The sequence below is a fragment of the Cyrtonyx montezumae genome, unplaced genomic scaffold, assembly GCF_038088225.1.
Source record: "Cyrtonyx montezumae isolate F1298 unplaced genomic scaffold, pur_monq_1.0 scaffold_16, whole genome shotgun sequence".
Classification (NCBI taxonomy): domain Eukaryota; kingdom Metazoa; phylum Chordata; class Aves; order Galliformes; family Odontophoridae; genus Cyrtonyx; species Cyrtonyx montezumae.
Window position 1 is genome coordinate 14,555,937 of NW_027071892.1, and position 26,426 is coordinate 14,582,362.

At 43.1% G+C, this 26,426-nt stretch overlaps 3 protein-coding genes across 3 annotated transcripts; 1 reads left to right on the top strand and 2 right to left on the bottom strand.

Annotated features, from left to right (window-relative positions):
* Positions 1 to 829: 829 nt before the first annotated feature.
* PMS2 (PMS1 homolog 2, mismatch repair system component) lies at positions 830 to 12,116 on the bottom strand. The gene is made up of 15 exons (XM_065733053.1): positions 11,740 to 12,116; positions 11,308 to 11,447; positions 11,064 to 11,150; positions 9,997 to 10,099; positions 9,178 to 9,361; positions 8,799 to 8,966; positions 7,474 to 7,571; positions 7,025 to 7,124; positions 6,671 to 6,755; positions 6,051 to 6,203; positions 3,940 to 4,831; positions 2,967 to 3,134; positions 2,415 to 2,515; positions 1,400 to 1,569; positions 830 to 1,019 (listed from the first exon to the last, which is right to left on the bottom strand). The coding sequence occupies exons 1-15, from the start codon at positions 12,072 to 12,074 to the stop codon at positions 876 to 878; spliced, it is 2,928 nt and encodes a 975-aa protein (XP_065589125.1). The 5' UTR covers positions 12,075 to 12,116; the 3' UTR covers positions 830 to 875.
* A 579-nt stretch (positions 12,117 to 12,695) lies between these two features.
* On the top strand, positions 12,696 to 14,188 carry AIMP2 (aminoacyl tRNA synthetase complex interacting multifunctional protein 2). Its single transcript, XM_065733054.1, has 3 exons — positions 12,696 to 12,803; positions 13,099 to 13,183; positions 13,803 to 14,188. Exons 1-3 carry the CDS (start codon positions 12,696 to 12,698, stop codon positions 14,186 to 14,188), a joined length of 579 nt encoding a protein of 192 aa, XP_065589126.1.
* Positions 14,189 to 14,374: 186 nt separating this feature from the next.
* On the bottom strand, positions 14,375 to 26,062 carry EIF2AK1 (eukaryotic translation initiation factor 2 alpha kinase 1). Its single transcript, XM_065732978.1, has 15 exons — positions 25,939 to 26,062; positions 25,417 to 25,575; positions 24,684 to 24,820; positions 23,916 to 23,947; positions 23,361 to 23,460; positions 22,749 to 22,829; positions 21,959 to 22,056; positions 20,480 to 20,533; positions 19,447 to 19,813; positions 18,822 to 18,933; positions 18,252 to 18,358; positions 15,999 to 16,119; positions 15,833 to 15,912; positions 15,086 to 15,319; positions 14,375 to 14,683 (listed from the first exon to the last, which is right to left on the bottom strand). Exons 1-15 carry the CDS (start codon positions 26,036 to 26,038, stop codon positions 14,561 to 14,563), a joined length of 1,905 nt encoding a protein of 634 aa, XP_065589050.1. The 5' UTR covers positions 26,039 to 26,062; the 3' UTR covers positions 14,375 to 14,560.
* Positions 26,063 to 26,426: the final 364 nt, after the last annotated feature.

Consider the following 26,426-nt stretch of genomic DNA (forward strand, 5'->3'; position numbering starts at 1 on the left):
TTTAACCATTCCAAGGCCCGTTGGGCTCGGGACAGCCTGCCGGGCCCCTGCGCGGCCACAGCCCCGCGGAGCTCAGCTTCAACGCGGCCTCACGCGCCCTCGCGGCGGACGGAAACGCGGCCGCTTCCCGGGCAGCACTTACACAGAGCCCCTGCGCCGCACACAGAGCGACCCCGAGCGGCGCCGGGAAACCGCCGCGAACGCCGCGCGTGCGCACAGCGCAGCCGGGGACGGGCGGCAGCAGCGCGGGAACGGGCGCGTCCCGCCACTGCGCCCCTCAGCCTGAGCCGCCTGCGCACCGTCCTCTGGAAAGGAGCCCTGTGTGAAGAACACGTCGGGAAGATAAATGGCGGCGGCGCTAATTAGAATTAAATACGTACGCTGGATGAGTTACTCGAAGCACGGGCGGCAGTAGGATAATCATTAAACGCAACATTCAGGCTCGGAGTAATGAGCAATGAAAGGGTCAGCAGACAGGAGCCCGCTGTGTTTCCACTGTTCCCTGAAAGGACCTCACATGGCAGATCCAAACACAGTAATGTCTGCTCGATCAGACATCAGAACACTGCGCTCTAAGAATCACTGCATCTGCAGCACACAACAGCAGCCGGCTCTGGGTCCTCACCTACAAACATTTACATTTATTTTTTAAAATCTTGATTACAAAATTAAGTAATAAAGTCAACCGCAATAAAATATGTTATTTACACATGGATTCTGTGTCAGCACTGCTGATCAGGAGGACGGGACTGCTGAATGCCTTCTTGCTGCCAGCTCTGACACCTGGCTGAACATTTTTCAGTCAGCCAGCCATGATAAAAGCGAACTACCACCGAGCTGCTGCCACGGGAAGCAGCACAGACAGAACCCCACTGTCACTCAGATGCAATCAGGTCCAGGCTGGCCATGTGCCTCATCGTGGGCCTCCCGTGGGGGCAGTTCCAGGGATGCTCAATCTCCCCCATGTGGGTAACCAGTTTTTTCATCTCCTGTATACTCAGTGCAGTTCCAATCATCACCTGCAAAGAAAGGAAAAAAAACCCAATGTTTTCTTACTCCATATTGACAACTGACATACAGACAAGAGTAGTATTTCCACTACTACAGCAAATAAATACTGTGCAAGACATTAGAAGGAAGAAGACTTGCAAAGTGATCAGAAGACAAAACGCAAGCAAGCATGCTCACAAGTGCACTTGCTTAAACCAGAATATGAAATGACCGGGATCCTTCTGAAGCTACTCTAGAGAAAAACACAGGGAATAAAAGTAAGAACATTAGCTGGTGACATCTAGTAGTAAAGCAACTTCCCCTGCTATATGTACGCAGATACAGCCACGTGTAATGGAACAGAAAATCCAGTACTTCCCTGAAAACAAACATCAAGTGCTGTACTTACAGACTTCCTGCAAGCCCGAGAAGCAAACATCTGTCTGACTCTGGAGGGTCTACACATGACTCCAGGGCAGTCACTTAACATGAAGATCAGCTCATCTATGTCTTGAGGACCAAATGTCCAGTTTTTGCTTGTTGGCAAGGATATTAACTTCACTCTCTGCGTTACAGGAGCTGAAAGATTTGTAATAATCAATAAAGAAACAAGCACATAACAGGAAATTACTTATTCTTAAAAGGAAAAACAGAGAATCTGCTTTGATACACTGATGTCTTCTGTACATGTGCCAGCATTTCAGTTCAGCCTTCTGATGAGGTGCACCAGCTAACCAGAGTCATAACTACAGAAGATACGCTCTTTTCAACGCTGACAAGAAACTGCTTGCTAACTTACAATGACAAACCCTTCAATTTTTATTGGTAAAAAGTTCATTATAAAGGACATTTTAGGCAAAAATTTGAGATTCTAAAGCAAAAGATATGGAACAATCTGTAGTGACTTCCCAAACACCAGAAGTGATCACACACACTGCTTTCACAATCCTCCATGATGCTCTGAAATTCACACATTGTCTTTGCACTGTAGGCAGAGCACAGAGCTTGCAGTTCGTGCTGTGTGACCAGCACACAGCAAGCCAGTGCTGAAGCCATAAGGAAAGCCACAGAGCATTTCACCAGCACTATCTTAGTTTAAAACCACTAGGATTTACCACTTACCTGCACCCAACCATGCTGGAACCCACCAGTTTACAAGCATAGGAAAAAATGTTTCAGTAGAAGACATCTGGGAGACACAATTCTGTCACATACCCAAAATCCATATAGTGACAACAAAACAAAATCTGCAATGACGTTTTCTAAGTGAGGTACTCTGCAATGTTCTCATAAACAGTGCAAGAAGACCACAGGATGGAAAGTCTCACAAAGAAGGCATGTTCTCAATAGGACACTATTTCGATTTTTCTGCTTACAGATACTTTTGTATACAAACTGGGATGAAATAATTCACACAAACTCACCATTTTCATTTATCACAAAATCAAACCCATTTTTTCTGAATATTTCCAGGTTTTCAATCAATACTGTTTCATTTACAGCAGTTAAATTGAGATTTTGAGGCCTGAAAGAGAAAAACACAGTAGTGCACAGGAACACAGTGCAGAGGTAGTGACACCAACATCAGAGCTCACAGAGAGCATCTCACTTGCCTTGTAAAACATAACCATACAGAACCACACAACGAGCACAACCCTGCTTCCAAGCATTACTCAGCACAGTAACACGAACAGGGCAGCATTCCCTGTGGCTGTAGCAGCCTCCAATATCCCACTCCATAACCACGTCACCAAACTGCAGGTTGACATTAATCCTGCTGCAAAATTAACTTGCTGCACAGCTACAACATCTGTGGAGTTTATCTAAAGGTTGATTCTTTGGAACACTGAATGTAAAAATATCTTCTGTTATAAAGGTTCTGAATGTGTGAAATACTTATATAAGAGAAATCATGGATATCCTTCTATAACATTGAATTAAAGTGATGAAATCGTTCAAACACTGAAAATACTTACACTATCAGCTTCTGGCCTTGAAGAACAGTGTGTTGCTGCAACATCTCAAAGTTGTACTTCTCATCAGTAGCATGTTGGTCAATTATGAAAAGATCCGAATTCAACTTGGCTATTATAAACCCTAAATTGAACTGGCCAATGATTTCCATTTTTGCAAACATTTCTTTGCTGTATATACAAATATAAGCAGGTCACAAGACAAGCCTCATCAGTTATCATGTTAGCAGCATCAAACTTCAAAACTCTTTTTCTTCCCTGCGGAACTTTACACGGAAAAAAAAAATCAGTCTAATTTAAGCAGGATATGAATGCAGAACCTGGTGCTGACTGGTGGCACCACATCTGGCAGAGAACAACCCATACTCCAGACCAGATCTGTGCAACATTCACCCTTTTTAAACATAGCCATTAGTGGCAAAAGAATTAGAAGTGTGCAGGATGGTGACACTGCAACTGAACAGCACCAAAGGCAGCGGCTTCGAAAGCAAAGCAGCTGACACATTTGACTTCTTGCAAAGAGAAGACTTTCTTAACCTTATTTAAAATCCAAAAATCACAAGTTGTACAGTTACTGTCCAACAGCCATCTGAATGCAACTTATTCTCACCACATCTCATCAAACTTCAAATTAGCAAAGGAGAAATATGAGCTACTGAATCCATTAAGTGTTACAGATCTGTCATAACATTTGCACTGCAGATCATAAATCTTAGCTGAGCCAGGTCTAGATGCTTTCTGCCTTACTCTTAGTGTATTTTTTCCCCATTCTGCTTGCAGAGTCCCAACAACTGCAGACCTCTGCCAGGTAAAATAGCTTGCCTAAATGGATGATTTAATGGCGCAATGAGTTAGACAAAAGACATCTCCAAAACTAGAAAGCAGATGTAAGCCTTCTTCCCACCCTCCAGGACAGTTTTTATTTTTCCCCCTTAGTTATTTGTATTAACTGGCGAACACAAGAAGAAGAAAATACCTGATCTCTTTTCTTAATTCATCTTCTGCCACTTTATTTTCTCCAGGACTAATTTTTGCTCTAAATCTTCTGTAATTTTGTGCTTCTGTACACTTCTGTTGTTGATGTACAATCTTCCTTACCCTTTCTGCTAAAGCTTTCATAGAGAACTCGAGCGGCACGGTTTTCTTTTTAACTTCCACCAGCACATCAACACATGGCATAGAGTTCCTGGTATTCTTCACTTCAGGATGCACACCAGCCTTGAAGTCATCTGCCTCGCTTTTAAAACTTGTTACTCTTGGTAAAGAATCACTGGCTTCCTGAGGCAAGTTATTTTGGTTATTCCAGTCATTCACTCGGTTTAACTTAAGCTCAGTGCCCAAGACCTGAATGTCACGTGCCACTGATTTCCCACTATGTCCAACAGTTTTAAGGCACTCATTTTGATGCTGTTCTTCTGAGCTGCAGAATTCTTCTTCAACAGGATTATTTACACATTCACTAATGACACAGCTCCCAGCCTCTGGTGTGTTATATCCAGCATCTGATCCAGAAGTGCTACAGAATCCAGAATCTGTATTATCTTCTACTTTTCTCAAGTATCTCCTTGGAACTGACATCTTTGACTTCGTCTCATGAGAACCCTCAGAATCCTCACTCCAAACAGCCTTTGCAGTCTTTACAGTACTCAAAACAGCATCAAGTGACAGCTGCTTAGTGGAGCTGTGTCGCCGTTTTACCTTTTTAGGGCTTTGAAAATAACTCTCTGTTTCACGGAGAGAGAACGACTCCCTTAATCTGGCCAGAGTCATTACCCTTTTTCCTTCACTGCTTGGACTTTCAGTCTCAGAGTCACGTGGCGTTTCTACCCAGGGCTTTTCCATGTCTCTAGGAGGCATCTTCACATTGCCTAACAAAACGAGAATTAAAAATAATCAACAAATAAAGCCAGATTACTAACTTCAGTTTAAATGTAAGCTGATTGATGTGCTACAGTAAAGGGAATTAAGAGAAGTAGAAAAGCAGCAAGCTCCTCCAAAGTGCCCTGAAGCTGACTGAGCAGGGACTGAAATGCACTACTGAAATTTACATGAAATTTAACGTGAATGAATGTGGAGCACCTTTTTACACTGCAACATAAGTCAGTTCAATCAACACTCTTATTTATATGATCAAGAGTTTATAACTGAACAACAATGAAAAGTAAACTGCTCTTCCACTTCAGGGGCTGCTATAAAAGTCTGTAAGCAAGAAATTAAGGAGCTGGCATGACAGACACTTGTAATACATGTTATTCAGTGATAATAAGAGGATTTTGTTCTCACTAATTGTCAGTCTGACATGTATTTACAAAAGATAAGCCTAAAATAAGTAATACTCAGGCTGCAATTGATTCTATACATAGAAAGGAAATCAGAAGAGTTTCTGTTGAAAAGAGTGAGAAGGAAGAGCTGTTAGCATAGAAAAACTGCCCTGAAAGATCATTCAGTGACAGGAAAACCAGTGATCTCTGTGGTTAGCATAAAAGAATCCAAACTGAAAATCCAAAGAGAAACTTTTACTCAAATTCAATCTTTGTTTACAACATTTCAACCATTCTTTGAGGAGGATGTTTAAATAAAGGATGCTTCTACCCAATAATCCTCACCTACCCTTTTCCATCAGATCACGAGCTCTATGACAAGTGTCAGAATATATTTACACACCATTTTTAATTGAAAATTAAGTCAGATATAACATTTCAGATATTTCTGTGTTTTAGGAAGGAAAAAAGTGGCAAGAGCAAAAAAAGCAGACATCCTTGCTCTCTTCCTCTGAAACGAGCAACATAAATCTCTCCCCACAGTATCAACGAGAAAATGCTTTGACATTATTAGTCAATTCTGTCCTGACGCAACAGCCAACTTTATGGGGGAAAAAATCATGTTGTATTGGTAACTTAGGGTCTTCCTTTATTATGGAAAGACGATGCATTAAAATATTATTAATGATCCTATGAAAAAAGCTGCCCTGAGAAGTATGTCACTTAAAAGCAAAACATTTTCCTCACTTCTTCTCTGTGTTTTTTAAACACTTTTACCATTCTCTACTATGTATCATGCACCAAACTCTCACATTTAGTATCTTACCTGCAACATCCAGAAGATTCTGACTGACATTCAGTTTGTTAACATCACTACCAAACATCTCTATCAGAGAAGTTTTTAAAATTGCCAATAAAAGCTTTTCTTCTTGAAGCAAAATTTGTCTCTTGTCTGGAGTTACATTGATATCAACACATTCTAAAAATCAAAGAAAAAGCAACAGCATTATATCATGGAGAAACAACCAACTCCTTCCACCTCTGGATCAAAGTCCTTGCTGTTCTGCCCTCTACTTTAATTTCACAAAACCACAGTTAACATTCACAGTATCTCTGCAAATTAAACTTTTCCCACATCCCAGCAAACAAAACAGAAGTGAATTCTATGCAATAACATAAGTTTTCTTGTATTTAAGCTAACCACAAAATGCCTTCTTCTCACTAAGAAATTACTTCAGACTACAAAACAAGTAAGAAGGAAAAACTGGAATCACAGCTGAACTCCATCTCTCCCTCACCAACTGCAGATCAAAAATATTGGAGTGGAGAAAGTCATAAAACAGAAGTTACAATACTCTCTAAAAAAAATTAGCTCTTTAAATAAATACAATTTATTCCTCAATGAAGGAATACAAAAAAAGGTACTAAAAATTATTTGTAACTCACCAGAATCTACACAAATGTTAAGGACAATAAACGGATACTGGTGTTTATTGTATAAGTGATAAACTTCATTCACAAGCTTGACAACCTGTAGAGGTGGAAAACAGTAAAAGCTGATACTATCATCTTTTAGTTCAGACCAGGATGATATTTAACTCCTCACAAAATAAAAATGCCCTAAATCCAATCTCATCCGATTCAGCTTTTATTCACACAAATAGACCCAAGGAAGACAAAGTCTTAAGAAAGGAATCTGCAGCATCAAGACACCAAGGCGTGTATCAGCTCTTAATCGTGTGGTTTGCAGAAAACACGAGGCGAGTCAGTGCTGCTGTCAGGAAAAAAATAAACAGTCACCTTTGCTGGATCACACGGCCGTTGGTTGATAAAGAAGAACTGTCTGTCTGTTGTACTCCTTCCAACACCATGATCACAACGCGAAACGAAGCCTGAAATACTGTAAAATAACAAAATAACACCAGTAGGGTAAATGCAGGAGGGAAGCTAAATAAGTTGTTCTGAATCAGAGCACATTTCAGCTAAAACTATTTTAAAGGGGGTTAAGAGAAACACTGTTACACAGCACCTGCTCCAGTGTAGGCTAGTTTTCCTCCCCCAGTTCCCTCTCTGACCAAGGATTGAGGTTAAGCTCCAGAGAGCATCAGAAAATTGAAAAATGCTGATTGTAGTTATTTTTAATACTATTAACCAACCCATTGCTTTTTTTAATTTATTTTGAGGTTTTTTTAGATTTAGGACTATGTTAAAACACCACAAGCAACAGTGGTTTCTTCTTTTCTGACTACCTGTAAAGCTTTTCTGGAAGGTCTGCAGATTTGAGTCCATATTCTTCACAAACAGCATCATTAGGAGGCAGCTGAACAAAAGGAACCAGGCTCTGCAACTGAAAAAGAAGTGAAACGTGTAGATTTTTTCCTTATTTTACTGCTATTTGTTAGCCTTAAAATCCACTTGAATTTTTTTTTCCCTCCAATCTGGACAAGTCAGATCACCCAACAGCCAACTCCAGCCCAGCAGAAGACAGTAACACAGCTGATGAGTGCTGGAAATCTCTACCCTGCCTTAGTTATTTCAGATCTCTACATCAAAACAAACATAGACAGAGAAACATTACTGACTCAAATTTGATTCTCCTACATACGACCTAATCCAGCTTTACGCAAAACCAAATGGCAAAAATATTAGACGTTTCTTTTGAAAGAATAAACTAATAAAAAATATGCACTACTTGAACCACAGCTTACCTAAATAGATGGAGAGGCATCTTCCCAATCATACCACTATTTTTTTTCTGTCATTAGAGGATTTTCTACTGATTCTACATTCACATATTGGATAACATATAATCAGGTTATGAGCTAAGCATTCTGCCCAGTAACAGCTGTGCACGCTGCTGTCTGGCAGGACAAACAGTTGCCTGGTCAGGTGTGCCAGCCACAGCACAAGCAGTCCCTGCAATGCCCACCAAGGCACTGCCATGGGAGGAGGTGCATTTCAACAACCAGAGGGCAGTTATGAAGTGCTCAATATTGCCACTGGTTAAAGCATATGATTCTCCTACAGATGTTTCTTTCCTTTTTCCTGCCTTCTAGATGGTAGAAATTCATAGATATTGCTTAGAAAGCATTAGAGGAGTCCACAGCTCTACAGGAGCTAAGGGCAACATCCATTTAGAAGTTAAAGAGAGCACTAAAGAAAATTACACCCCCAGGCAGAGGCTGCAAAAGATACACAGACATCAGTTTTCTGTTCCGCAGTTACGTCTTTCACATTTAGGTGTTTGTTTTTAACTGCTTTCTGAAAGCAGAACCCGTGGACCTGACTGTCACAGCAACTCCTAAAACTGCTTCAGACAGATATTAAGCACTAACCCTATCTCCTACATTATTTCTCTTCCATCAGAACACGTTTTCCTCTCAGCAGATTCACAAACTTTACTTCAGCCACGGAGGCCGCACTGTTTCTCCTTCCACCTGCATACAGTGTGCAAAGAGTCAACACATGCCACCTCCTCTATGATTTCTAAAGGCTCCCTGCATGCCCTCTATTTAAGGTCTTACAAGCACCTCTCTCCAGCAGCATCCCTTCTCTTGTCAGCAGTACAGAATACCTGTTTTTTCCCAAACACCGCTCCAATGTTTTCCTTTAAGGTAGGACTTCCAGAGGTGGACAGCACAGGGCTCTTCTTTCCTTGGCCAACTTGATTAGTGCAATTAATCCGCACTCCTTTTGAAATAATACAGTATGCTTGCAGTATCTGGACCATTTTTGCATATTCCTATTAAGGCAGAAAGAAAGTTCACACTTACACAAAACACCTTCTTAAAACAGTGTTGTGTTAATAACACATTCAATATTTGCATGCAACACAGACTTCTTTCTGTCCAAACATGGTGCCATTTATTTTTTAAACACTTAGAAATCCAGCTAAGTGTAGGTACATGAAAAATAACGTACTTAATGTATTCCATCACTTCGAGCTGACTCACCTTTTTAATGTTTCTTTGAAATTCCTTATGTCGCACTGGCAAAGTATGAAACAACTGCTGCACGCTCACAGTTGTCCCCTGCTGCCGTGGGAAAGGAGCTTGCTGGGTGATCTTACCATTGTGATCAAACACCAAACGAGTCCCAACCTTTGCAGACTTATGGCAAGTAGAAATGGTAACATCACTGATGGAAGGAAGCAGGCAACAGAATTGCTCACTGAACATTACCTTTTCTTAATCGTTATTTACAATCTTATCAAGCATAGAAAATACTATTGATGTATTTGTAATTATAGCTAACTTTTCACCACAAACAACTAAAACATATCTGAGGAGCAGTGTAATATTTTCCCACCAACAATGCCAACATTTTTACTTGTATCCCTCTTGTCTCTCTCACATAAAATGCAAAGATGAAGTCCAGTTCTGTTGGATGCTACATTCCTTACACCAATACCTAACAGCACGATACTCCTAATGCAAACCATTCAAAAGCAGTGGTGTTTCAAACCTACAATCTTCCTTGGAGGAATCTGAAGAGAATTTTTATGACTTGCAGTCTAGCAAACAGTACACAGGATTTGGATACTGAAGTAATGCTAAAATGGTCTATCAAAGGACAGATGAGATGCACAGAATTGTAGGATTTTGGCTGGAAAGGACTTTGGAACGTCACACAACGTAGAACTCAAAACAGAGCTCACATTCACTAACAGCAAGTTTCCACAGCCTCACTGAACCAACAGCAGCAACTTGAAAAGCTGGCTTCAGTTTTTTAAGTACAGTAATTTTCTACTAGTAAGAACGTAATATTAATACCTTAATGCACACAATGAACTGAGAGCTTCACCTCGAAACCCAAATGTGTCAACATGTATTAGATCAGAAAAATCTTGTATCTTTGATGTGTAATGTTTCAGGGCTGGAAAGAGATATTTAGAACACAGATTTCACTTTGAAGTGACAGTGACACCAGGCTACACGAGTACATTCTCCATGCATATAGAAGCAAGAAGACTTCTGCAATTACTATTCCACATATAACGAGTAATAGAGTCCAAGTAAGACTTTCCTTTCCCCTTCACAAGATCACTTAAATCCTCAGATATAACTGCTGTGCCATACTTAATACGTTGATCCAGCACTCCTGGGACACAAGGTGCTATAGAGCAGCCCACACCAGCTGATTTTATGATGCAGAAAAACTGCAGCAATATGCTGTGTGATGTCATACACCAGAGAGGCATGAGATCATATGCCATTGCCACAGCCTGAGGGCTCCATGCCATGCAATCAGCACAGCATCATCCCCAGGTAACCAACTGCAGCCCCAGACCTCCCCAGTCCTGAGCAGGGAGAGAACGAGCCCAGTGCCCATGGGGTGAACGCTTTGAGCACACCAAGTAACGCAGTGACTCGTGGTGAAAGGGATCTCTAATCGCTATGTGGAGGAAAAACCAACAAAGAAAGCAAGCAGTTGCACTTGCCAGACTGCTGCTTTTGCTCTGGTTTTGCATGGCTGAAACAGCAGATGGAAAGTTTGGCAGCCACACACACCAAGTCAGCTCGCAGTCAGCACACTCTCCGTCTGCAGTTCACTTCTCTTGAGCTGTTGCCTCACAAAGTTTGGCTCCTTCAGCAGTAACCCACGACTCAACACGAGCAAACCCAGATGAACGTTCCTGGGACGTTCTCCTTCATAATGATATCTGTTCTTTGCTCCACTTAAACAAGCAATCAAAGCAAGAACTGCTTCTGAGCCTCAGGAAATACAACACGAGCACCTCAGAAGCCCGTTTGAACTTGTAATAAGCAACTGCCATTACCTCACTGAAAATATACACCCAAAACATCTCAGTATAAACTACAGAAATTGTTTAACTTACTCAATCCTTCAAAGTTTCCCTCTTCCACTCCACCTCCGTTATCCGAAACCTCTATGAGCTCCGCCCCGTGGTCTTTAAGCCTGACATCTACAAACACGAGAAACGAACTCTTTTAGTTCTCTGTCAGCACACAACGCTGGGGATCAATCCGGCACCTGGAGCAGCATCCGCCCATCACCGAGCCCCGGGCCGAGCCCCGCGTTCAGGGCGCCCACAGCGTCCCTGCGGAGGGTCGGGCGGTTACCGATGTTGGTCGCTCCGGCATCCAGGCTGTTCTCCACCAGCTCCTTCACGGCCGTGCCCAGGCTCAGCACCACCTGCCCCGAGCAGATCCGGTGCACGGACTCGCGGTCGATGCGCTTGATGGCCTCGGCGGGCTCCGAGCTGGCGAGAGAAGAGGGGCGGAGAGGGGCGGGCTGAGGCGGCGGGGCGGGGAGGGGGGGGGGCAGGGCCCCGCTCGGCCGCACCACACGCGGCCCGCGGCCGCCCCGAGCCGCGCGCGCCGTGGGAGCCGAGAAGACCGCAGCCGCTCCCGGTGAGACGGGGCGAGAGCCGCAGCCGCTCCCGGGAGGGGTGAGGAGGACCCGGCCCGCCTCGGGGCGCTCACCGGGGCGAAGCCGCCTCCATAGATCCGCGCCGATCGCCTCAGCCGCCCGCGGGCCCCGCCCACCCCCACCATCGCGCCCGCCCATGGCGGAAAGGGCGGCCCAATCGGAACGACGCCTCGCGCTCCCTAGCCGAGGCGCTGACCTCATTGGCTCGCGCAGGCCAATAGGAAGGAGGCGAGGAAACGAGACGGGCGAGCATTGGGTGACGTGCGAGTCGGTAAGGAGCCGCGCTCCCTCTGACCCAATGGGCGCGGCGGGTGGGCGGGCCCAGGCGGGCGGTTGCTGAGCTGCGCTGAGCCGCGCCGAGCCGCGCCGTGCCGGGAGCCGCCATGCCCATGTACAAGGTGAAGCCGGTGCACGGCGCCGCGGGCCCGCTGCCGGCCGAGCAGCTTCCAGCCTGCATGTACCGCGTGCCCTGCCTGCACCGCCGCGCCGCGCCGCAGGTAGGAGCGGGGAGCGCGGGGCTGGCCTCACGTGGGCCTCGCTGCTGCGCGGCAGAAGCACGGCCTCGCGCCGAGCCACGGGGCTGCCGGGCCCGCTCCGGTCCGACGCCGCGTCCCGTTCCGGGGCTGTCCGCCCGCCTGTCGGGGACACAGGCGCCTCGCCCTGCCCTCTGTGCCGGGCTGCTGTAGGGCCTGGGCGGGCTGAGAGCTCGGCTGTCTGCCCCGAGGTTTCCCTCGAGCGCCGTTTTGAGTTCGCAGGCTCGCAGCGCTGAGCCGAGCCGTCACGTAACCCTGAGCGATCAGAGACGTGGTTAAACGAGGCGTAACTCGGCTCTCACGTGAGGCTGAGACACGGGACCCGACGTTCCGTGGGGGCGAGGATGTGAATACACGGTCAAGGCTTTCCAGACTTGGGGTCGGTGAGCAGTGAGCTGTGGGGAGCCCCCGCTGAGCGCGCCCTGCCGGGGCTTTCTCTCCTCTAGGAGGAAGCTGACCCATCGCTCCAAGCCCTCGAATCCCGCCAGGACGAGATTCTTAAACGCTTATATGAGCTGAAGAGCGCCGTCGATGGTCTCTCGAAGATGATACAGACTCCCGATGCTGACTTCGATGTAACGCATGTCATTCAAAACGATGAGACTTCGCCTCTGACAGCAAACGGAGAGGATTTAGATTTGATGCTCGGAAAAGTAAGTTCAGCTCACTGTACACCAGTAGGTGTTTTCTTTGCCCTCGGATCTGAAGGGGTGGAGCAGTGGCATTAAGACTTGGGACGCTCAGAACTCCGGAAATTGTGACTTCAGATTCAACCAGAATTTGCTGCAATTGAGTTTAAAATATCTATAGATGTTGAAGAAGGGAGACACTTAAGTTTTTCAGAGACTTAAATGTCAAAACTCATTTACCCACAGACTTTTAGACACATCCATGGCTATACACATCCAGCAAGCGTCTTACCTGAACGTTTTTTTATTTTCCATGCAGGATTATGGTGCCCTGAAGGATATCGTCATCAACGCAAATCCTTCTGTACCCCCACTGTCCTTATTAGTGCTACACAGCCTGCTTTGTGAGCACTATAAGGTACTGTCAGCTGTTCACACACATTCATCAGTGAAAAGCGTGCCAGAAAAACTCTTGAAATGCTTTGGAGAGCAGACGAAAAAGCAACCACGCCATGAATATCAGCTGGGCTTTACTCTCATTTGGAAGGATGGTAAGAACAAGTTATCTCCCAGAGGAGTAGGACAGGTCAGAAAGTAAAACCTGTGCTATAAAACAGATGTTTTGATGTAGTTGTGCTGATAACAATGGACAGGTAACACCTTTGCTCTTCTTGCAAGTATGAACTTTAATTTTCACAACTGTGAGCAGTGATGGGGACAGAGAAAGAACACTGAATTAAAACACGAGCTATTTAAGAGGCAGCTGTTTAAAACACATCTACAGCAATCCTGTGGATACAGTTTCTACAAAGATTGGGTGAGATTTTGCAATCTTCAGTCCAATGGGAGCTTTTTTATGCCAGACTAAGGCAAGAAACTAAGTATTTAGACTCAGAAAATTGGAAGCCTGTTGTCCAGTTCACAACATTAGAAATGCTGCTGGCATAGAAAAAAAATAAAATCTTAAATGGCCAATATATTTAGTGTGCTGTGTGGTAACCACTTTTCTCTTCTTGATTTCAGTTCCAAAGCCTCAGATGAAGTTCAGCATTCAAACAATGTGTCCAATTGAAGGAGAAGGGAACATTGCTAGATTCCTCTTCTCCCTTTTTGGCCAGAAGTACAATGCAGTTACTTCAACTCTGATTGACAGCTGGGTTGACACAGCCATCTTCCAGCTCAAAGAAGGGAGCAGCAAAGAAAAAGGAGCGGTCTTACGATCCATGAATGCTGCCCTGGGCAAGACATCGTGGTTGGTGGGAAACGAACTCAGCGTGGCAGACATCGTGGCGTGGTGTGTGCTGCAGCAGACAGGCAGTGCCAACACAGCACCATCGCACGTGCAGAAGTGGATGAAGTGCTGTGAGAACTTAGCACCTTTCAGCACTGTTATTAAGCTGCTGAAATAAGCATACTCTTACATAAGCAGGGTGATTGTAACCCTTTTCCACCCCACGCCTACTGCTGTGGTTTGAGTCCATTCTGAGAGCTGTTCAGTTTCTACAATTGGACAGAACTCTAAAACCAATAAAAACATTACAGCTGCCTTTTGTGTGTGATCTTCCTTTTTTCTATCTGCTGCACGAGAAGCACGTTTCTTTAGTTCCCAAAAGCAGTCCTATGCAAATACAAGCTGTATTTTGAGTTTTTCCATATTTTTTCTCCACAGAATTTAACTTGAAATCTGTTTAAAGAACAGAGAGGAGAATCAAAATGCACTGAACTATTTTTATGTAAAAAAAAAGTTTTATATAACTTAATGTATAATGTTCTTCCTGTACTTAAACTGGAGAACCTAGTTTCATATGTTCATCTTGTCCAGTGGAAAGCAGTCTTAGTTTCTCCTTCAGTTTTTCTATTTCTTCTTCTTGCTCTCTCACTTTTTGCTGTAGATTAGAAATAACCTGAAGATGTGAAAGACAGGTGATTTCATTTACAGGCAGGGATAAATCCTCATCCATCTATTTGTGCATCTACAGTCAATTTCAAATAAGAGTCCACACCACCACAGATCATACAGGTGGCAAGGGATAATGATAAAGACTGCAGAAGTGACAAAAAAAACCTCAATCTGTCCACAAAATCAAGTGTCCTGTCTTAAGTTACCTGTACTTAATGGCCATTTATCTCCTTTAAAAAAGAATGAAACAGTGCCCTAAATATTGTAATCAGGAATAAAAATCTCAGTCATGCAATCCTTTTTCAATTAAAAAAAATATGCACAATACAGACAGGGAAAGCAAGGGACTGCACACAGCAGTTCTCATTTTTATCCTGATGATGGCTGATGTAATGGCAGTACTTACACGTTCTGCGGTGTGAAACAGCTCACTTTCACGAAGCTGAGCAGCAGTTGGTCTTTCTGTAGGTACCTGACTGGTGAGGAGCTTCACATACTTGGCTTGAACAGGCCATTTCTTGTAGAAATTATGAGGAATGTGGCCATTCCTTAAATTTGTTATAACTTTGGCTCTTTCCATTTCTGTTCCAAACGGCTGGAAGAGTTCTAGCAGGATAACACCCAAGCTATACATGTCTGACTGGAAAAGGGGTGAAAAAAAAAAGTTCTGGGATGATTTCTACTTTAAATGACCCACCAGATTTCATCTCACAAACGTTATGAGAAGGCTTATGACAAAGTTTCACCATGATAAATTTTATGCTGGTGCAGAAGCAACTCAAATTCAGATCTATACTGATCCCTCAAGATGATCTCAGGAACACAAGTAATTTTTGTATTTAGTAGGCAAAGTTGAAATCTGTGTTTCAGCAAAAAAAATAGGAGTAACAGTAGGAGGAATATTTACTAACTATGATGCACCACTGAGAGGCTTATGCTTTATTCCCATAATCCATCCTAAGTGTGCCTTGGAGAAATAAGTAACCATCTCACCACCAGACTTTCTCTTCAGACAAATGGTGCTGTTTAAATTAAACATACAGTTTCTGAAAAATCTACATTTGTCACCCTAGACAATCTGAGCATCAGTGACTAATCAGCTAATAACAATTAAACATACTTATAGAGGAGGGCAGGAAAAAACAAAACCTACCTTGAAATCATAGTCAGACCCCTGCAGCTGCTCCGGTGAAGCATACAGGCAAGTCCCTACACCTGAGGTATGTGTCAGTCCTTTAAAACATGAGTTTGGACTTATTAACGTTTTAAATACGATACAAACTTAAAACACTGAAACCTACAAACATTTCTGCTCTCACCATTTATCCTTTCTGTGTGAAACCACTGGTCTGCGTCATCCCAAAGGAGGTCTTTGCAGGCTAACCCAAAGTCTCCTATTTTAACTTGATGATCTGATCCATGTAGAAAGATATTTCTGGGCTACAAAATAAGACAGTGTAAAGTATTAAAAGATATCTTTATGAAGGATTATGAATGGCTGAAGTTGCATTCAGCTTTCAAGACTTGTAGCATCCAGTCATCAGATGTGGAGGGCAATGGCTCTTCCATACTTTCATTAGTGAGACAGAAGAAAATAGTCACAGAGTCTATCAAATTATTCATTATTAATGCCATTTGGACAGGAAGACCACATACAAAGGATCCAGGAAAAAACAAACAAACAAAAAACAGGACAAAGATTCAGTGAAAAGATAATGTACTTTTTCCATGCCAGCAGGAAATGGAAGTTTTCCAGAACACTAGTGTTAGCAGGCAATGCACAGCAAATGGGACCAACACAGCAGAAATCAATACTAAGATCCTTGGGCTAGATGTAATGTAGAAGGAGAGACTTAACTAAATGACAAGCACAGCTGCAAAGCACAACGTTTCTCCTGGAAAGCTGGAAAGAAAGCAGCTGCTGAGTAAAGTATTGCCTGCAGCAGCACTGAGTGAGTTTTATCCATTTATTTCAGCTGTACAGGCATGACTGAGACATGGCAGTAGTATGTGTGCAATAAAAAGAAATACTTGCCACTTAAAACAATATCCAATTATCGTTTTTTACTCTGCAGCACAGTTTCCAAACTTAGATGCAGTTGGATGAGAACTGAAAGCAACATTGCATTCATGTTTTTCCACTGAATTATTAGCATTAGCAATAAGCAGACAGAACAAAAGCCTGTTCTCAGTTTTTAAAACTTCTGCTGGTTTTGTAAAACTTCTTGAAGCAGTGAATGGAACAGTTACTTGTCATGGTTTTATGACTTCTGTTATTGGCATTCCACATCATAACATCAAGTTATGATCACTGAGAGTTAAAGCTCCAGCTCTGTGGATCATCACTAGGTCTGGGTGTCCCTGTCTCAGAAGAGAAGAACTACGTATCCCAGAGGACTTCGCACTGCTTTGAGTTTTTCCGTTTTCCACTCAGAGGGAAAGATAAAAACCATTCACACGTCACAAGACACGGGCTCTGCCCGTCAGACTGACCCAGCAGCAGGTGCTCCCTCACCATCCCGCCTTCAGTGTTAGCAGAAGGCCTTTGGTTTTTGGACACGCTCTCATTTTATTTGATTCATTAGCTTCCATTCCTTGAGAGGCGGGGGACTCAGTTTGCGCTGTGCTCCGCGAAGCAGTAACGGGCAGGACGTAAAGCGCTCCCACCTCGGCTGCGAGGGAAACAGCGCGCTCGGACAGACCGCCGGCAGACCTGCTCAACCTCCCGTAACCATCCCACAGACACTGTACTTTTATCATACTGCCGTGAAAAAAGTCATTAAGAAAAATCCAGAATCAAGATTAATGTTGTGTGTTCTGAACTTGCTCCACATTTTCATTTGCAGTGCTTTAATCACCAAGGTAATATTAACACTCATTTCCTCCAAGAGCTGCCACCTCAGGTGCAGAAAACCTCGGGAGGAAGCAGAGCAGAATACACACTCACTTCACTGCTAATGGATTATGTGAGGTTAAGCAGGAGAGAGGGGAAAAAAAGCAAGATGCAGTCAATCTATGCTTTATGTTTAAGCCAGCCTGTAAGTTAGAACTGCTTGTCGTTAAAGTTCAAAAACAAAACAGCAAAAAAACCCACCACCAAAGCAACATACGAAGAGCAACTACTGTAATCCATTCAAAGAATATTTTTCCAACTCTGATCTTCATTACATTTTATAGGTATTAAAATAAACTTTTCATTCCTTCACTGAAGTCACCTACAATTTCAGTCCCTTAGATTAGACAGGAATTATTTTGAATGATCAACTCCTATCTTGATAAATAAAACTTGATAAATAAAAATTAAAAAAAAAGAAACTAATACTACAATTTGAACATACTTTCAAAAGCTAAATATTTTCCAAAGCTTAATCAGGATTTACTTTTAAGTGAAAGTAATCTAGAAGTATGCCTGTGTTAAAGAAAGCATGGTGCAGGTCAATTATTTTTCATTTACAATACAGCTAAATTCAAGAGCCCAGATCTCCTCAAAAGCTGTGAAGCTGTTTTAGTTCTGCAATCACATAAGCTACCTTTGTTCTCTTTAGACTCAAGTGATGGCTCAGTGAGCTTACCTTAATGTCTCGATGCATCACTCCCATGCTGTGGATATAGCATATTCCTTCTAATAGCTCTTCAAAAATTTTCATTGTCCAGCTGACATCCACAAGATGGTATGAACCTTAAAGCAATTTAAAATATACACTGGAATGGAATGAAAAATACAGCTCCAGCAGATACATCAGCTGGTGCAGAGCTCTTCTGTAGCAGCTAATCTGCTCTGAATGAAAAAGAAAAATCTTATTGCTTAAGCAACTTTCTGAGGAAGAGCAGATTCTCTCATTTAAAAACTCTATCCCAAACAAGCAGCATCGTCCATGCACAGGTCTGTGCCAGTAACAGTATGCCTCAGGCATACATCCATTCGTCTGAAACTCATGAACTTCCATCTCCTTTCACAACACCTGTCATATAAAGTTTCAACACTAGCAGCTATTGGATGAAAGGAATAAATAATCTAATTAAGAAGACCCATATTATAAGCTGCTGAATTGAAACAAGACATCCTGTAAATAGACTTCCAATTGGGAAAACTAAGCATTTGCTTTATAGAAGTAAGCTTTAAAAACAGCAATGAATCTTACCAGCAGCATCCTCCGTTCTCTCACTGCATCTTCTGTTCCGGGCAACCACCCAGTCCCACAGGGACAGCTCACACAGCTGCATCTGTATGTGAAGCATCAAGCGATACTTCACCTAGCGGGAGAACAACGGGCCGCGGTATCAACGATGTGATAAGAGCAGTATCACCTTGCTCATTAAAGGTAACAGAAACTAGATTTATCCTCAACCAAAGCAGATGCTACAATGCTATCTAGTTTGGCCTTTGTTTTTGTTGCTGCTGTTTTTCCCTCAAATTTTAGAACTGTTATAAGACTAAAGCTAACAGAACAGCCAGCCAGGTTTACTACATATTTTTAAAGAACCAAACGAGACTATAAAAGCAGTTAGACATGCTGCATGGAGGTTCATTCTGACTTAATAATGTAAGCAGATATAAAACAGCAGAAAATGACTAAGAGACTTTTCCCTACATGAGTTTTGACAGCTCCTTGTAATTACTCAAAGTAAAACAGTCAATAATTTGATTGTAATGGGAGTCTTTTAAAATTTATCATTATAAACAATTTCTGCATCTGCCAAATTTTCCTTTGCCACCTTCATTAAAACAGACAGCAGCTAGGTGTACTTAAAGATAACTGCACTTACCTCAAACCCTCCACAGAGAGCTAGGTCGCTCCCAGAGCACTCCTCGGTGCAGGACTTGCTTCCAGCACCAGCATCCTGATCCAGACTGCAGGGAGGGCCGTAGGACGACTCATCAGCAGCTGATCCACAGTCAACACTTCTGACAGAGTCTTCTTGCAGTTCTACAGGTAATTCACATCTATTCGGTTTCGTACATTTCTCCTGACTACTGCTGTTTGTAAAATCATTCCTGACATCCATATTCTGCACCAATTCACTATCCAGATTTCTAAGATATGTACTGTCACCAGACTTTTCTTCTTGTGAAGTAAGGTCAGTGAAAATAATTGAACTACCACTTTCCACACTCTGAACGTGACAGTGATCACTGAAAAGAATAAAGAGAGAGAAATCTAAATACGAGCAGTTTGATGCCATGTACTTGAGATACACCATTCTGGAAACTTTCTTATTGCAAACAGCATTCCAGAGTTAAGAGTTCAGCAGCTTCCCCACATAAAACTTTAGGAGCATGAACTGTCAGTGTTGGCTCCAGCTTTTTAAACCCTCCCTCAGCATGGATTTCTGATGACTGATCCAGACAGCTCGCAGATACACACAGCCCCAGGTCACAGCATTCACTGGTCCTTTTCAGTTAGGAAGTTACACTGAAATATTTCTCACTGGACTCCATCTCCTTACCAATATCACTGCTCAACACTGCTGAGAAGCAGAAGGCCCCGTTGCTCTATAGAGACTCTGCAGTACTCATCAACGCTGGGGAAGACCACAAAACTTTTGAAGTAAATTTGAATCCCAGTACTATACTTGGGCACTCTGACGTGAGATTCAAGGCAGGCAGGGGTACCCAGCAACATTCTACAGCTCACACAACCAGAACAGAAACAACAAGCAAAACTAACACTTTTTCCTTGTTGTAACTAGGAAGTAGAAGAGCAACACATGCTGAATTCTGTACTCTTTTAATGCTATTTGAAGAAAAAAAGCCTTTGAATTACAAAGAAACATTATCATTGAGGCTTATAATACTTACTTGCCACTTTCCTGCTCCAAGGGTAACGACTGCAACTTCAATATTGTCTTATCTATTGGATGAAAAGATAAGCATGGTATTTTAGAAAAAAAACATGCACATATGTACCACAAATTAACACTTAAGCTACAGCATCTTTCTGAACTTCATTATCTGTAGATAGCTTTCTCTTTGTTAATGCAAAAGCCATTTCTCAGCCTAAGAAACAACCCTGAGTAATCTGTTCTTCCTCTTTCTTTAAATTCAATTAGATGTTATAAGAAATCCCTGTAAGTGTTGGATTTGGTTCCTCTACACATTCACCCAGATTTGTTCTTTAATATCTCAGCCAGTTCAAAATCTTAAGATAACACCCAGTTAAAGAAACAACCCCATAAAGCATCCCTTTTTGCATCAGTTCACTGCTGTTTTGAAAACATCTGAAATAATTTTCAATAAAATTATGTATTATATGAAAAATAAATTTGTTATAGCACACATTTCAGAAGCAAATATGAAATAATCATCTTCTAATCCACAGACAACCATTAAGAACCACAACACCCATCCGTAGATCTAATGATGTATTTACATTTTCAACATTAAATGCCCATAAGGTATTCCTAACACTAAAAAGTCGTATCCTTCAAAGATTCTCAGTATAACAGAGTTAAAAAAAAACTTGTCTGTTTTACTGCACTATCAACTATGTATTTTCTTTTGTGCTTATAGCAGGCTGGAAATCAGTTCACTGACATGGAAGCAATAAGGTCATACAGAGGATAAGCAAACCTCCCACTAAGTGAGGATCAAAAGATTTAGCTGCATTCCGGAAGAGAATGAGAAAGAAAAGTCACCAACAGATTAGGGTTTGAAAAGGACCAAAGGACAAAGTGTGGGAAGAGCTGAGAACACAGAAACCCCGGGGGGAGGGGGGGAAGGGGGAAAAGAATGTGTAAAATGAACAAAAAAAGAGATACATCCTCAGCAGTTACAGAGAATAATTAGTACTCCCACACAAAAAAAACAGACTGTCACTGCAAAACTCCATTTGTCGAATTTAAAAGTCCTCCCACAGAAAGGAAAATAAGACACAGGGATTTTTCCTTTTGTTTCCTTTTTTCCCTTTTCCATTAAAGTCTCGGTTCTTTCAGGTTTTCTGAACTGCTTTCCAATTAGAAAGAGGAACATACTGGGAGATCTATCCTAACTTTGCCAAAGCCATGAAATTTCAAAATATTTCTAATTTGTGGGGTTTTATTTTCCTTCTATTCACCACTTTCTCCCTGTAGCTGGAGTGGTTCATTCCCAAGTATTCCTTCTTCTCCATGTTAACTCACCACTTTTTGAGTTAAAACATTTTATTGCATTTTACTTGATTTCATGCAACCTTAAAAACTTCCCCAAACATTTCCAGAAGCAAAGCTAATGCTTCAGCACTTCCAAATTCATCACTGAGTAACAGTGAAACAAGAACTGCACAATATGCTGTACTTTCCTCTTGGGCAAGCTGTCTGAACATGCTCCATCCAAGCAGTGTGATAGCCTACAATATTAGGATGCTGCAGACCAGCCAGCACTTTAACTTCTCGTAGTACCTGAGGACAGAAAGAAACAGTATGACTGCTCTTTCTTCTGAGTAAACCCAAGATATAACAAAAATAAGAACTTCTGAGGGAAAGAAAAAATACCCAGAAAATTATTACAAAAATGGAGGAAATTCGGAAGTTTTATTAAAATTGTAATTTGTTTTATTTGAAGATTATAAAATTCAAGCCAATAAATCATAATTAAAGGACTTAAGTATCTCTTAGATACTTTTTTTCTATTAGGTAACGTAGTGGTGTAACAGCAACGGGACCGACACAGTGAGATGTTGGAAGGAAAGAAGAAAACAGCATGCTCACCCATTTCCAAGGATCTAGGCTCCCAGGAAAAACTCCACAAAGGAGGGATCTCTAACAAGTGATCCATCCTCAGTGGCAGTCAGCCCTTAAATGGGGTCTAAGAGGGGTGGAGGTGAACGGCCTACACCTGTGCTCCCAGGGCTGACCTGGTCTTTCCTTCAGGTGCTCAATCAGCAGCTCAGGCTGTGACTCAGCAGTTACCACACGGGTACAGATAAGGTCAAATCCTTGGAAACCCAAACTAACAAATGTAAATACTATTTTTAATTAATATTTTTGAAGGTTTGTTTTTATTTAGTAACACTGATTGTGTTGCTAAATTAAACTGAAATGAGTTAGAGCAAATAGGGAGTTAAATCAGAGATGAAATGTGATAATAATACCTTCATGCAATCTCTTCTTGTAGCCTTCTTAATACTGATTTTTTTAATAGCATAGAACTGACCATCTAACTTGTTTCTGACCTGAAAACAATTGTAATACAACAAAGTTAGATGTTAAATTGTTTAGGCTAATGAGTTATACAAAATCAATTGACTTCTGCACTCTACATAGAAAACCTCTTGCTTTTATCAGAGAACTGAATTGGGATGAGGCCCTAGATATCTAAGGTAAAGATTCAATAGATTTGCCTTATTTTCAAAGCTGCAAACTTCTAATCCAAACTCTGAAAGACATACCTCTATACCTATCTTACCATCAATTAAAAAAAATGCCAATAGGTCCTGATAACCACTTAATCAGGTTCTCAATACATCTGAGAGACCACAACTGCCATTTAAATATGGCATTTCCCACCTGGGGAGCCTGCAGCTGGCCGTGCACTACACGTGTTCAGTACTATTCAACATCAGGATGGACAGTTTATATTCAAATTAAAGCTCCCTTCTTTTCAAGCAACAACAACTGGAAAATAGGAGTGTGCAGCATAAGCAGTAAATTTAAACTCAAAGAAAAACTAGCTATAAGCCAATAAGTTATAAATGAAAGAATACCTTGTATACTTGGCCATAACCTCCTTTTCCTAATCGTGCAATCTCGTCAAATTCATTCAAGTATCGTGAAGTTTGTGCTTCCAAGAGAACTTCCTTTTCCCTGTTCAAAAGGTTAGGCTGCATTAAACTAAATTACAGCTTTTAAGGAAGGTTCTATATATGCTACAGACAATCTAAACATACTATTTACATTATGGAAAGAAGGAAAAAACCCAGTACCTCAGCATTGCCATACTGAAAGGCAACAGTCTGCCACAGCATAACATAGGGCACTCACACCATAACTGTCCATGTGCTACAAATGCACATCCCAAGTTAATGCAAGCATTCACATGATTTCTTTGAGTGGATGCCTGCTAACTCTCGTTTTCCTGTATGACCACATTAATGACAGAAGTTGTACCGAAGAAGTAGATCATTTTGAGAAAGTATCAAGAAATTTCCACATTTTTCTATGTTTCAGAAATCAAATATGAAGTGCAGTACATTAATTAAATTCACACAGAAGCTTAGGGAGGAAGATGTTTAATGTTTTTCAGTGCTTTGAATACATACCCAGTTGCATGAGAATCTCCATTATCGAGCTCCTATGAAACAAAATCCACATAAAAACATGGCACACAGTGATAGGTCTACCATGCCATTACCACAAACAGCTTAATCAAAACAGAAACTAGAACTACGTTCTTAGAAGCAAACAAGTTTACAGGTAGCCATTCGTTCTCAAGAGCCCTTTGCCAGGCTGAAGTTCTATCCTACCAGTAATGAGCTAACATCACTGCTGGAGAGACCACTGCCCTTCAGAGTTCCTCCTGCTGGCAAGCACGATAAAATGAGGGCTCTAAGATATGCTCAAGACAACATTAACTAGCATAGTTCAAGCAGACAGATAAGCAAACTGCTCTGACTCAGCCTGAAGCCCATTACACAGTAAACAAACCATGCCCCCATGAACATAAATACAAGGGTACAGTTAACTGGAACAGTTAAAAGACAGAACAGATGTCTGCCTGATGATGACAAAAAAGCTGTAGCAACATTTAGAACACTTGGCATGCATTAAAAAGAAACAAGGTTTTTTTTTTTTTTTTTTTAATTAGTATTTAATACAGAATGAAATATTTCTGGCTTCAAACACATCGATTCCCACCTACAGGTCCAGAGCACACCATCTCAAACAGACAAGGCAGATCTGGAATTCTGCTTTGTATCATTACTGAAAACATCTAATCCAGTATTAACCCCCCAAAAAATATTCTTCAGATGCAATGATGTGTTAATTCCTTAATGCAGATGCTGCCAAACAAATTTAACAAAGCTTACCCCATTAAGTACTTGTCGGTTAGCTGCTTTCATTAGTTCAGTAATGGCTCTATTATGCTGCAGTCTTACAGTACTAAATTCATCACAGAAGGCAAAAGGGGAGAGCAAACCTGTTCTGGTGAAAGCCTGTCGAAGTACTGCACAAAGGAACAGAGAAAGGTCACATTAGCTAGAGCTTGCCAATAAGACAATGTAAGCAGTTGTTTTCTGAAATGAGTAAACTTTATCTGAAAGATGGTGCACCTTAAAAACTGAACACTCAGTCACTTCTATTGTAACGCCCTTTCCCTTAGGGATAAAAGCAAATTAAATCCAAACTAGAGCTGCTCCGGGGGAAACCCTCTGCATAATGCAGCTAAGTGCCATGCATTTCATGTCCTCTCTTATCTCTGCAGGTGAATCATACAGACATCCACCTGTTCACTCGTTACCTCTGCACTACATCTGCTCAGAGAAAGGAGCAATCCAAGGGACGTTTACAAGGATGAGGACATGTTTATAGTGAAGAAATCACCCGCACCACAATGCTGTGTATTTCACAGCCATGGCCTTAGCTGAAACAGAACTGTCTGTTCTTTGTCCCGATAACTACAGTGGTAGTTATTCTTTCTTTTCTTAGGAAACAGGTCCTCAGGGCCAACTAAGCTGATTCACGGTATTCAACCTCTCCTGAGAACTACTCCCGTCACCCTGCAGGTATGTGTGGCAGTAAGGAAGAACCGCTCTTACTAACTTCGGAACAAGCACCTCGAGTGCACGGGGTTGTGCGTGTACATGTGGCACAGGTGCTCCAGCAGAGACACCAGCAGCAGCTGGTTCTGGATGGTCGAAGTGAAATTCACAAACTTTTGCGACCCATTGGCGATTCGCAGTTCTGCGGGCACATCCGACTCTGATAAGGAGAAGTCACAGACCAAGGTAGGGCCCATTAGTTTCGATTCAAACCCGCAGCGCTCCCACAGCTCCAGCACGGCCCCGCCTCGCAAAAAGGCAACGCACCAACTGCTGCTGAGCGAGAAGCTTAACGCGCTCATCAGGGACCTAATGGCGATTCATTTTAAGAAACGCCTCCGTATAAACCGAACCGCTGAGGCTCCCGGGGCCGCCTCGGGCATCCAGCAGCCCCAGGGCCGCCGCTCCTGCTCCGCCTCCTGCCCGCGGGCGATGGCGCCCCGACCTTCCCCATAGGATAAGGAGGGCCCCCCCCCTTTCTTCCCCGCGCGCCCGCAGCTCCCGACGGGGCCGTCCCGCGTACCGTCGAAGCGCGGCTCCGAGCTCTCCTCAGGGAACTGGATAGCGGGCGGCGGCGGGCGGAGGGCCGCGGCCCTCGGGGGTCGGTCCCGGTCCCGCCACATGGCCGGAGCCGCTCGGCCCGCCGCCGGCACCTACCCGCCTCTCTGGGGGCGGGCGCTTCACGGCCGCTCCTGGAGCAAAGAGCGGAAAACTGCTCATCGGGCGCGGGGGGGGCGGAGGTAAACCGGAGGAAGACAAATAGAGCCGGGACAGGGCTCCAGGCCGGCCCAGCGACGGCCGCCGGAGGGTCTCTCCAGCCCGGGGACCGCCGAGCACCCTCAGGTCCGCGCGGGGCCGCCGCCGCCCGCCTCCCTCTGCCGCCCCGGCCCCGCGGCACCCCCGGAGCGGCGTCCGAGGACTCGGCCGTGAGCGGGGGTCGCCGAGCCCCCCCTAGCGGCTCCCGGCAGCGGCGCAGGGGCGGTGCTGGTCCCCGTGTGACCCGGAGGAGCT

Coding starts and splice junctions, on each gene's coding strand:
- PMS2 (XM_065733053.1), bottom strand. CDS start 12,074: ATGCAGGCTGGAAGCTGCTCGGCCGGCAGCGGGCCCGCGGCGCCGTGC. Junction 7,125..7,473: donor CTTCCAGAAAAGCTTTACAG/GTAGTCAGAAAA, acceptor GTTATTTTACAG/TATTTCAGGCTTCGTTTCGC. Junction 6,756..7,024: donor GGCCGTGTGATCCAGCAAAG/GTGACTGTTTAT, acceptor CCACCTCTACAG/GTTGTCAAGCTTGTGAATGA.
- AIMP2 (XM_065733054.1), top strand. CDS start 12,696: ATGATACAGACTCCCGATGCTGACTTCGATGTAACGCATGTCATTCAA. Junction 12,804..13,098: donor TAGATTTGATGCTCGGAAAA/GTAAGTTCAGCT, acceptor TTTTCCATGCAG/GATTATGGTGCCCTGAAGGA. Junction 13,184..13,802: donor AGTGCTACACAGCCTGCTTT/GTGAGCACTATA, acceptor TCTTGATTTCAG/TTCCAAAGCCTCAGATGAAG.
- EIF2AK1 (XM_065732978.1), bottom strand. CDS start 26,038: ATGTGGCGGGACCGGGACCGACCCCCGAGGGCCGCGGCCCTCCGCCCG. Junction 18,359..18,821: donor GAGAACGGAGGATGCTGCTG/GTAAGATTCATT, acceptor AATTGCTTTAAG/GTTCATACCATCTTGTGGAT. Junction 14,684..15,085: donor TGTTTCACACCGCAGAACGT/GTAAGTACTGCC, acceptor TCACATCTTCAG/GTTATTTCTAATCTACAGCA.